The 12,580-nt window shown below is 36.0% G+C and overlaps 1 protein-coding gene across 8 annotated transcripts in view; it reads right to left on the minus strand.

Moving 5' to 3' along the window:
- pleca (plectin a) overlaps positions 1-11,419 on the minus strand; it is a 90,412-nt gene extending 78,993 nt beyond the window's left edge. For 7 of the 8 annotated variants that reach the window (XM_026290002.1, XM_026290000.1, XM_026289997.1 and 4 more), the window contains exons 1-4: positions 11,050-11,419; positions 10,223-10,260; positions 7,614-7,898; positions 2,813-3,005 (exon numbers count right to left, since the gene is read on the minus strand). In XM_026290002.1, coding sequence (XP_026145787.1) covers positions 2,813-3,005; positions 7,614-7,898; positions 10,223-10,260; positions 11,050-11,407 — 874 coding nt within the window. In that variant the 5' untranslated portion in view covers positions 11,408-11,419. Of the gene's footprint in view, positions 1-2,812; positions 3,006-4,948; positions 5,074-7,613; positions 7,899-10,222; positions 10,261-11,049 lie in introns of those variants that run through there. The other variant, XM_026290004.1, reaches the window with a different exon arrangement.
- Between the last annotated feature and the right edge of the window lie 1,161 nt (positions 11,420-12,580).

The following is a 12,580-nucleotide window of genomic DNA, read 5'->3' on the forward strand; positions in this document are numbered from 1 at the left end:
ATCTACTTTCGGAAGACCAAATAAAGAGCTTTTGCTTTCATCTAGATACACACAGCATCTCCCTGATACGACTGCTTCAACACTAACTGAGGTTTCTGAAACCACGCCTTCTTTCTTTGCATGAACATTTTGGCGGCATTACACAAATATTTCCACATAGTGACGTAGACATGTGGGGGTGTGTTTGAATGAGCCGTTTTAGGGGGGCGAGACATAGTCTTAACTTTGATAAAGATTATCTCTTTGTACTTGAGACTTTAGTCTTTGTAACTTTACAGAACTTCTTCATGAACCAAGAGCTTGTAACACTTCAAAGAGAAAGGAAAAATTAAAATCGCATCATATGACCCCTTTAAAGTTTAGATGCTGAACTGCTTCCCTCAATACCTCATAAGAATCACAAGAGAGAAAACAGGTCTGAAAGCATTTTTAAAGTATAACTTTATTATATATAAACTCATTGTCAACCTGTTAGTTTAGTTCAGTGCTTGTCTCTCCATTAAACCCTCCGAAATTCTCTGATGTCTACACAAGTAAAATTCCAGACATTTAAGATCTTTCTGCAGTGCTCAGTCTAGCCGGAGGCACAGTGTATGAAACCTAGCCCCTGAAATGAGACAGCAGCCCAGAAATTCAGATCTGAAGTTAAGAGCAATTTGATTTTCAGCATGATAAATGTAATATTTACATGTATGACTTTTTTTAAGTATCCTCAGTCTGTTAAAAATAACATTGAATCAATTACAGAATTGTAATCATTAATATTAATAATCATGATTACAAAATCAAGGGACATATTCTTGTTATAACTGAGCAGCACTACAATGAATTTAAATTAAGCATTTAGCAGTGCAAAGCAATCAAGCAGGGCTGCTGACTAACTCATTTTAATAGTGCCAATTTCCTGCCACAGGATGGCAGCCAAGTGCAGTTCAAACCTACCTGAACTATCAAAACATCCTGTGGTTAACCAGGTTGTGGACAAATGTGTTCACAGTACTAGAAATGGCTTTGCAAAAATAAAAATAAATCTTAGACACCGCAAGGCACTAGCAACACCAAGGCACTTTTAACTCTGAATAGCAATAATACAACCTATTAGCAAAAATAACCCTGAAGGTCACTTTGGATTAAATTTGTGGCAAACATAAAAATGTTACATGCTTTAAAGTTCCCTGAAACTGTAAGACTGTATATGAAACAATGGATGTGGTTCATTCAGACTATACACCAGCATCCTGCTTAATTTCCACAGTGAGATAAAGATGTCAGTGTACCAGATGAAACTCTGCCCTAATATAAAATATTTATGGCACAGAGAAACAACAATATTCCTAAAAGTGGCTGAATCATCCCTGTGTGTGCATAATGCAGATCAGAAGAACTGTACGAGATAAAAACACTGCAGTCCTGGGACCACACCCTTGCCTAATATTGTGTGTGTGTATGGTCTGTTGTGCACACACACACACACACACACAGTAACTGCTGTGTCAGTCCTATTGCAGCATGGCAGGGTCACACAAAGAACAGACTAACTGCAGATATACTGCTAGATATAAACATCCACACAGGCATCTTTTCAATTAAATAACAAAAAAGCAGCCTCTAACATGTTTCTGAACGTGCTTTTCTGCAATAAATGTTCTACCTGGATTTAAAACCTGCAAGTACAGGACATTCAGAAAGCCAGGGGTTGTTTGTTCCCCTCCTAAGCCTAAAGACAACAGTATCCTAAAACAAACTCTCTCTATCTAATGTCCTACTAACAGAAAAAGCTATATTAAGCAAACATAAGATAGCAAAAGCAAGTTTGTTTTAAACGGAACTTCAACGGCACATCAGACACCTGCCAAGCAAGAAATATTCCTTGTGCAAAGTGGACCGCAAGTCTGTGTGTATGATATGAAACACTATATTTGTTTATGCTAACACGTTTAATCAAATAGGCAAATACCATGAGCGAAGACTCAACTACTTTTTATCCATCTATAAATATTTTTGTTACTAAAAGTGACTGGTAGACATATAGGCAAACTTAAGGAGTCTTACTGGATAATGTGTCATGTAAAAATATTCCAATAGCATTGCCATTTTTGTGTGCTTGAAGATCTTACTGCTAAAGAGCATCTTTTATCTATTGACTGCCATTCAAAAACTCTGAATAAAGTTGTAGTCACATTTACTATTGTTTGGCAAATTTTCAAGGGCAAAATCCAGTCATTTCGATAGGAATCCACACAATTGGGTATTTCGCTGGAGGATGAAAGATTTCCCCACATGGAGTTTACCAACAGAAAGCTCCTTGGTTTGACTTTTGTATGAGCGGAGCTTCATACGTTCCTGCCATATTGACAACAGACAATGGACGTCTTTTGTTCACAAAATATCATTGTAATTATGCTAATAATACTGCACCATAAATAAATATTTTGGAAACAGCATTTCATTATATTATAGCACATTCTATTACAGTTTCAAATGACTAACTTTCACTGCACCTAAAAAAAAATTATTCTCACATTTTTTCTTAAATTTTTTTTTTTTTTTTGGCTTAAAATATATAAAAAAAAAGTTTCAAAAGGGGTCTTTTGCTTTTATGCCATACAGAAGAATAATTTTTGCTTCCCCAAAGAACCTTTCAATTAATGGTTCTTAAAGATTTTTTTAGTGTGAAGAACCTTTTAAAATAAAAATAGAAACTTTTTCCACAATATATATGTTTTATGAAATGAAAAGTTTCCACAAATGTCAATAAAGAACCTTCATTTGAATTGTGTAAGCAGTGCGATATTTCTTTGATTCCTCTGACCTGCAATGCGAATGACTGCTCTTTCTGCAGGGTCCAGGACATCTCCGGAGGCAGATTTGGAGCGTTTGACGCGCTGGTGTTTGGGGAGGTTCCATGGTAAGGTGTCTCCAGGAAAAGGTGAGGAGCTCGGGTCACTTGCACTCTCCTCTGATGCAGACCGCTCAAGTACTCGCCGGCGACCACCAGACATGACCTGGGAATAGAGACATGGAAAACGTGTGTGTTAGAGATCATACAAAATGAATACACGATGTAGCAGCGAATTGCTGATGCTCTTCAGGAGGATGTGGAGTTTTCAGGGCACTTTGGAGAACCACTTTACTCTGGGTGACTAGAAGACACTAAAAAATCTTTCACACAACTGTAGATATTATCAACTTTACAGTTATTTTTGAGAACGAGTTGAGAAAAGATTTGCAAATATTAACCAACATAATAAAATCCCTCATGTCTATTCATAAGAACCAGCGATATGATAAACAAGAATATCATATAGCCGCACTACTTTAGTGCAATCAAAATTAATACATACTGCTATTTAAAGTGTGGAACAGCATTTGAACCTGTGGAAGTAGCTTGTCTTTCGTGTATATAATCAGATTAATAAATCCTTAATGTTTGCTCGATAGTATGCTGCCTTTCCTGAAGAGGACAGAAGATCTTGTCAGAGACTGATTGGAAGGTAACTGATTACTCAAAAGTTACTAAGACAACATGAAGTTGTTGAAAAGAACATGTTTCAGTGGCCCCAAAGGAAGACAATAAACGTCACTATCGTTGGTGGATCCAAAGAGACTTCAGACAGGAGGAAAATGCAGGGCTGTGATTTAGAGCGGTTACAAAGTCAACCAGCACGGCTTCTGACCTCTGCTGCCCTGTCATGAATGTGAAAAGACAGGACCTAGATAACATTTTTTCTCTGTTGCAAAATATTTCACACTTTTCATCACACTCTTTATTTGCATGCATCAAGTAATACTGACTTTATAAAACTTCATGGAACTTTAATATAATCCACCAGTCAAAGTTTGGACACACTAGATTAATTTAAGATAATAAAATCCTTTGCTTAAATGCCAAAAATATAACGTCTCCATAACTTTTAGTTATACACTACCATTCACAAATCTGGGAGTCTTTTTTTTTTTTTAAGACATCCGTAATATTACAAAAGTGCTTCTCTTTTGAACTTTCTATTCCCCAAAGAATCCTAAAAAAAAATATGTATGGTTTCTACAAATTGCACCGTGACTGATTTCAACACTGATGATAAAAAGAAATGTTTCTTGAGCACCAAGTATCAGCATATTATTACAATAAAGCACATTTAAGCATATTAAAATAGAAATAGTTCTTGTAGTATTATTTCACAATATCACTGTTTCACTGCATTTTTATCAAATAAATGCATCCTTGGTGAGCATAAGAGACTTAGGCTATTGCAAGAACGCTTTAAAAATGTTTTACCAACACCAAACTTTAGAACGGTAGGTATTGTATTAATAAAATATATATTTTTAAATATCTTCCATTCGTGTTATTTCATAGTTATAATTAGGCCCTAGTGTATTAATCTCAAATGAGTGGGTGTGTCCACGTTTGTGTTTACCGTTGTAGGCTACTGAATTAATATTTGCATGATAGCATAATATTACATAATATTTCAAAGAACACTGTCATTTACCATGGTAACACGTTAGTCAACAGAGGAACAAACGCATTACTAACGACTTCAAACCCCCTCAGCAGACTGACAGAAAACTGCTGCTGTTGTTTATGTTTCTCGAGCGCTGCAAATTCAACCATTAAATGAGAAATCCTCAGCGCGTCGCATATAATCGCGCGCAGAAGTATTCTCGTCATCATTGCTCAGCAGATTCAACGATGCGGCAAACACACCAAGCATCCTTTAAACAACTGCTTCATATGGGTACCGCGACTCTGTTTAAAGACCAAACACAGCATCCAGCGGGTCACCACCCTCCCTTCTGATCTGTCAACACGCCAATGTCAGTGTCACCTCCCCGCATATAACGCTCCGAGGAAACGATGTCAAACTTACAGCGTCCCGCCTGCGAATAACGCATATGTCAGTGATGCAGCCGTATGGAGAAAAGTACCTGCAGTGGAACTTACCGAGGAGGAATCCAGCACGAACGCCCCCTAGTTAGGAAAGTCAAGTGATTATACCGCTGGGTGCTCCGGTGCTGTTTGCCCGTGGAGATGACGGTGCAAAATGCTTTGGATGATCACTGCTGGACAGGGGAAAGGTGATCTGATCTGATCCAACTCTGTTGCCCCTGTGGTGCTTCAGTTCCACACAATGGTGGAATGTCACTGGGTGTTTTGCACAATGCACCGATAGATTTGATCTATTATGTGGGAGAGAGTTTATTGCCTTCCCATGAACAAATGCTTCTCTGTTTGATAAACTACAATTGTGACCCAAAGTAGTGCACCCCAAAGCCTCAATAGTGACTGAAGCATTTGAATCAAAAATCAGTGGGGGAAAAAGTAAATAAAAAAAGTAGCTAACTTATAGATACTGCTTCATTAAATTACATAAAGTTTATATCAACTTATGTGCACACAAAATGAGTTCCAAAAGAAACATTAAGCATAAAGTTACTTTAACTGGTAAAGCATCCCATTAACAACGCCAAGGCCAATGTTTGATTTTTTTCCAAGGGGCACACACAAAATGTGGCCTATACTTAATGTAAGTAGAATCAAGTGAATACATGTAATATTTATAATTTACAAAAAAAAACAAAATTATTGAAAAATGAAATATTAATTAAAACTATAAAAAAAAATGATGATCATAGTGAAAGCTGTCCTTGTTGATTATTCTTTTTATTATATATATTCTTTTTTATTTTTTATATATTTTGTATATTATAGAATTGTATGTGTGTGTAGTAGTTAACTAACATTAACTTAACAATAAGCAAGACATTTATAACAGTATTTTTATTTTATTTTTTTGTATTAGATAGAAGTACAACACTTTTTAGTCCAGGTTAGCTCAGTATTAACAGATTTGTATATATTCATATCTATGTTTTTAAACTTCTTTATATTTTAATCAAGTATTAGTGAATGAGTAAATTAACATTAGAAATTAATACATGATTAGGAAGTATTTTTTAGTTCTCTTTGTAGTTAGCGTGTTACCGAATAAAAAGTAATCCATAATGTTAGCTGTTCTAGTTCCATTATCAATATTAAAGATTTTTTTAAGATGTATTTTAATTACACATTTGTGGCATTTAGAAATATGCTTGTATGGATGTGTTGATGTGGACATACAAGTTTGAAATACAGCAAAAGTAAAATATATATTTTTTATGATCTGTTCAAGCCTTTGAAAAATAAAATAAAAAACATATTTCCAAAAATATATATTTTGGGTCTATCTATGGATACGTAAATGTTTAGGTCACATCATTAAAAGACCAGTTATTTGTTGATCAAGAAATAGGTCTGAAATCCTGAATTACTCCTTCAAATACATGTGTATGCATCATTAAAGGTACTGAATTTACAGTTACTAGCACAGTCGTCGCATTTTGCAAGCAAATGTAGTTAACATGGCTCAGACTTGACAACATCTTACATAACAGAAGGCTTTTATACCGCTCAATGGCTGGTAAGAAAAAGGGATAGTTGTTGCCATTTGCATGGGCCGGTTGAGGGAGGGGCTGCTATGTGCCAGCTTCAGCCTATTGTGCACAATGCCTGCTGAAATTAACCCTCTAGAGTGCACTTCATTATGGCTACAGCTGGGTGTTTTATGATGTTTGAAGCTGTTGGGTGGTCTAAACTGTTAAAATTGACATGCACATTTCTTCATTTAGGAGACGCTTCTAAAACTTACTTCAGTACACTTTCTTGTGTCTTTTAGACCAAGTCTATTAGCACTGAAGCCCACCCAAATGTGTACTCCAAAATAAACTTTCAGCAGATGTACAGTCTTAAGGGTTGTTCACACCAAGGATAATTATAATGATAAATTTGGATTTATAAAAATCATTCTAATAATGAATCATATTTTTTCTTCAGGTTGATGGACCATGAAAACATTAACAGCCAAATATAATCTATCCTGGTTTAAAGAGCTCGAGCATTTAAAGCCACAGACTACATAACTGCAGCATGCAAATAATATGCGTTGGTGTGGATGTTAATATAGTTATTGTTATAATCATCTTTTTAAATATCATTCATGTTTGAACTGCCTTTACAAGTTGGACAAAACTAATGATTACTCATATTGGACATAGAGCCATATTCAAATTTTTGTCCAATTAACCTATCTGAAGAATGAAAATGTCTCTCCCCCTAATGCCAACCTCCACCAATTAGTAATAGCAAAAACAAATCATGGTTCAAAATAATATAATAAATTATTAAAGATTACTGGTGATCAAATAAAAACTACAAATTTAAATAAAATAAAATATGTGCCATTAAATGTGAAGAAAGCTGCATTCTTCAAGCAACAGGGTTCGAGGACATAACAAAAGATTTATGCTGCTTTAGTAATTAATAAACTAAGTTTTTAATGGACAGAACTACTGTTTATTTGGGATATATTACATTTATATTTAGTATTTCTTTATCGCTCTTAATCACCATTAAAACACAAAAAGCACAGTGTGTTTTGAACAGACTCCTATATAAAAGACAAAACGAATAAAAGAAGGTGTCAAAACAGATTTGTTTTAAGTTAATGAATTTTGAACCCTATTTCTATATGACAAGAGACAGCGTTCAGATTTGCCTTTGCCATTCTCACCTGCTCAGCAGATGCTGGAGTCACGGTCCCAGGTGCGATGGTGACTTTCAGGTGCCGTTTGTTTCTCCTCCTCACTGTTGTAGAGGGTTTCTCTTCTTTCTCTCCCTCCTTCTCATCCTTTCCCTCCTTCTTTTCCTCCTCTTCCTCCGTCTTCTTCCTGCGTTTTTCCTTTTCTTTCTTCTTCAGTTTCTCTTGAGACAGAGGGGTTGCCAGTTTGATCACCCCGACGATCCCCTCATTTAGCAGAGCCGCTGAGACACTCTTGTCCTTCGGCTTCTTCTTCCGCTGAAAAAGCAGTGAAATCAGCGTATTCATTTGAACACAACAGGAACCACCTTTCAAATGTATGCAGGTTAAAGTAATTTTAGAAAAGACAATTCTGAAAAGGCCACAAAAGGGTTATCAGTGGGTTTAGAGACTGTTCAGCTATTTCTGATGCCCACTGCCTGGATCACACAAAGGAGTCGTTATGTGAGTGTGATTGAATCTGTCAGGTGCACAGTTAGGAGGCCGTTTCTATCAGACAAATTCGTTTTTAAATAGAAAGCAGGTATAAGAACATTATTTTAGTTGGTTTTTATGTCAAGGCCGGAATCAAGTTTTTTTAATTACCTAACTGACATCCATCCTCACTAAGAAAAACTATGAAGACCAACTTGAGCAGAGCATTAAAGCAATATTTCACCCAAAAATGAACAATCTCTGAACAGAAATCACTTGCTCACCAGTGGATCCTCTGTGGTGAATGGGTGCCGTCAGAATGAGAGTTCAAACATCACAATAATCCACATAACATCTTGTGAAGTGATAAAAAAATAAATAAAAAAATTCCTCTACAATGTCCAACAAATGATCATTTTTGAGTCAACTATTCCTTTAAATAAACACTACTGTTTAAACACTAGAGGAAAGTGGAAATTTGTTTGCCTTGACATCATGGAGACAAACGCAAGAACTAAAGCTTATGTTTCCTCCCTCACAAGACACATCACGTACAGCCCCAAAAAGCATTGGGAAGCTTAATTCATAACTGAACCTCATTGTATTAGACACAAAAGGTCAAACCAATTGCATAAATACAAGTTTTCTTGGAACTAACATCACTTTTCAAAGCCGTTTTTTGCTATTCCTTTTAACTAATGAGTAGTAAAGTAACAATAGTGGATGTAATTAATACATAAGTCACTTGTTGCAATCTATTTTAATCAAATTCATACAATTTCAAGTGCTCAAATTCTTTTTGGTACCACTGCAAGGTATTGCATTTGATGCAATACCACAAGAAATTGAATTGGAAAAATAATATAGTTTTAAAATAGTTTAGTTTTTTTTTTTTACATTAATCTGGGTTATCGCAGTACCCAGAATAAATGATTATGGCCATCATCATTTTGACCATCTGCTCCGTAAATTGCACAAACAAATCTAATATATTATAAACTTTATCTGCCTCTTCTCTCAGGCTGTGAGATAATGTCATTTGGATCTGTTTTTCTTTCTGTCCACTTGGAGCACAGGGGAGGAAACAGCCTTTTGTTGTCCTATAACAGTGTGCAGAGACTGACTGTGTCTCCATTCATGCAGACAGAGCTATCACAAGCCATCTCTGTCCGGCAGTCTATTAAACCAGAATGAACACAAGCCCTCACACTCTTTGTCTTATAAAGCTATTTTTACATGTTTATCATTCAGAAATTATAAAGATTATAGCATTTATACACAGCTGTTTTACTGTGTGCCTACATATACAGAGTAAACTTTGAGATTCTAAGATGGTTTTACCTGGATATATACAATCATTTGCGTATTTAATCATAGCAAAGTAGTATCACAATCAATTATAGCAAAGTATTTTCGTACAATATATACATAAAAAAGGGTTTTGAATCACTGAAATGTTGCTGAAAAACCCCTGTAAAGTGTCATCAAAAGGCTCGTTTTACAATACTGGCCTCTAGAGGCAGCTGAATAAAAAGTAAATATCTGGAAGGCATATGCATATGCATATTCAGAATGGCATACTAGCATGCTAATGTTACGGTTCTTACAGTATGTACGCTACTGTTCAAAAGTTTGGGGTTTGTAAGATTTTGTAATGTTCTTGACAGTCTCTTATGTTCCCCAAACATACATTAATTGGTTAAAAATACTGTAAAATATTGATTTTGTGAAAATGTATTACAACTTAAAATAACTTTTCTGTTTTGATATATTTTAAAATGCAGTTTGTTCCTTTTATGGCAAAGCTGATTTTTTTTTTTTTTATCAATCATTGCTATGATCTTAAAATCATCATCATTATGTTGATTTGGTGCTCAATAAACATTTCTTGTTATTGTCAATGTTGTGTTGCTTAATATTTTTGAAGAAACCTTTGCAACAAGCTACAGTTTTAAGCATTTACAATTACATGTTAAAAATGGTAGTATGCAGTGTATATTGCACAGTATGAAGCATGCTAGTATTCCATTCTGAGCATAACCAGGAATTTATGTTCATTAGTATCTGCACACTATATGTAATTTGTGTGATATGAGAGTCTTGAATAATAATGCACTTAGACAAATATCATATCAGCATCATTAACGTAATAACGGAAGATGGCGTACCTGGCTCTGGTGCTTTGTCTTTGACTGTTTCTCCGTAGCTGAAACAGAAACGCAGTATTAAATTAGTTAAAGGAAGCTTATGTGGAGGATATTAAACTATAATGTCTGCCCGACCGTGCATTAACTGTGCCTCACGATATTGATTGAAACATGTCATAAGGAGGTACGTGTATACAAACACACTGGCAAGTAGGCTATATAGCCTATAGATATATTGAACCTTGACCCCAGATCTCAGAAGAAACTGGTTATGTGAACTGATTCTTCACTCTTTCAAGCTCAAATGCATGTCAGACCATCAAAGTTTTCTCTGAAAACAGAGGGCTCTTACGTTTATGGAAATCTACGGGAATGGGTTTCATTTATTCAAAGAATACACAACTGACAGATTTCACTGCAAGCTACAATTAGTACGTCCAATTTTACAACCATCGCTTTGTGGTCTCAAAATAACTTTCTCAAGCGGGTCTTTTTTTATCTTGGTTTGGAACTAGCCAAAATCTGCAACGGCTGCCATTGCGTAACATCCCAAGGAACATTTAATTTAGGGATACTGCTTGACAAATAGTAAACTGTGATTTGAGGATTCAAAACGCCTCTTCAGATGACGTCAAATAAGAGTACATGATGCTGAACACAACTCAACCACCTTTCTATGCTGTGCCTACTACAAACAGCCAGTCATGGGAAACCAGCATTTGGTTTCCACTGCAAAAACTTTTCTTTTTTAAATTCTTAATATCTACTACTGATCCGGAAAGAGCTGAAGAACATCAGCAGGAACTGATTCCAGGTCAGCTGAGTGAGAATAAAAGCAGCTATATTACCTGAGAGGTATCTCTCCAGTGGGGAGGTGGAGCTTTGGCTTCCCCAGCAGCAGAAGAACAAGCTCCAAACCAGGACGGTGGCCAAAACCAGCACAATCACCCAGAGCAGCCGGGCCAGAGCCGGGTACGCCAGGGCCCAATCTTGCAGCGCGTCCATACTTAGCCACTTTTCCTCTTCCCCTTCTCTGTCTACTCCCTCTTTCCTCTCGTCTAGCTCCTGTGGCTGCTTCTCAGTGGCAGATGGGCAGCAGCTGTGCAAGGCCCCAGCCCACGTCAGCTCTGGAGGAGTGCGTATACGAGCGAGTGCGTTTTCTTCACTGAGCCGAGCAGCACTCACAACCCTGCCTGGAATATCCATCAGCCACTCCCAGGGCTAAACATCACTCACATACACACACACACACACCCTCAGTTCACTCCAGCTCGGAGACCTGTTGGTTAATGGTAGGTAGGAGCAGAGAAATGCACCAGAGGCGATTTAAAGTAACAATGTACTTTACTTACTAGGTGTGCGTGTAAATACAGAGAGCATGGAGATAATGAATGTAAACAGTGGCCTCGAAATGTGTTTGGACACTCGAGTCACACTTATAAAAAAAAAGTCCTTGATGGGAACTGATTACATACAACCACTAAAAAAAGACCTGAGATTAGTCATCGCTAAAATGGCTGAGAAAAATGAAGTTGGTTCCGAGAAGGTCTCTAGAATTATATTCACACTTTAAAGTGTGACATCCGTGGCTAAACACGTTTTAGGCCTGCTAATTATATTGTGATGAAGCAATTTTTGACAGAAATAATCTTCACCCAATCCAAAACTGGATTTGATGCTTTTACGCAGAGGTACACTATTGGTCAAAAGTTTGGAATAATTTGGGAATATTATTTTTTTTTAAAGAAATTACATTTATATATAGAACAGATTTAAATTGATCAAAACTGACAAAGACATTTACAACATCATAAAAGATTTCTAGTTCAAAAACTGTTCTTTGAAAGTTTTATCAAAGAATCCTGAAACAATAAATAAGCCACAATTGATATAAGAACTATATTAATAACTGGCACAAACTGAAAACCAAATCAGCATATTAGAATGACTACAGATGGATCATGGCTGCTGAAAATTCTATTTTGCCATTACATGCCATTTTTAAAATATAGTATTAACATAAAACAGTTATTTTAAATTGTCATAATATTTCACAATGTTACATGTTTAACTGGATTTTTAATTAATTAAATAAAGTCTTTGTGAGCATAAAACAATGAATCGTAATTATTCCAAACGTTTTAATGGTAGTGTGGATGCATTAGTCTCTATTTTGATGAATAAACCAAACGGCTCAGGTTCCAGGAAACATGCATACAGTAAGTTCTAAACAGCACATTTTTCCACACGCATTTTGTCTGGACTTTGGATGAAATATAAAAATAACTAAAGGAAAATCTGCCATTCAGAGGAAGCTGGATATTTATGAGTCACAACAGGATCTTTCCATCTCGGTTTGCTTCTTTGACAACACACCCT

Source organism: Carassius auratus, chromosome 19, assembly GCF_003368295.1.
Source record: "Carassius auratus strain Wakin chromosome 19, ASM336829v1, whole genome shotgun sequence".
Taxonomy (NCBI): domain Eukaryota; kingdom Metazoa; phylum Chordata; class Actinopteri; order Cypriniformes; family Cyprinidae; genus Carassius; species Carassius auratus.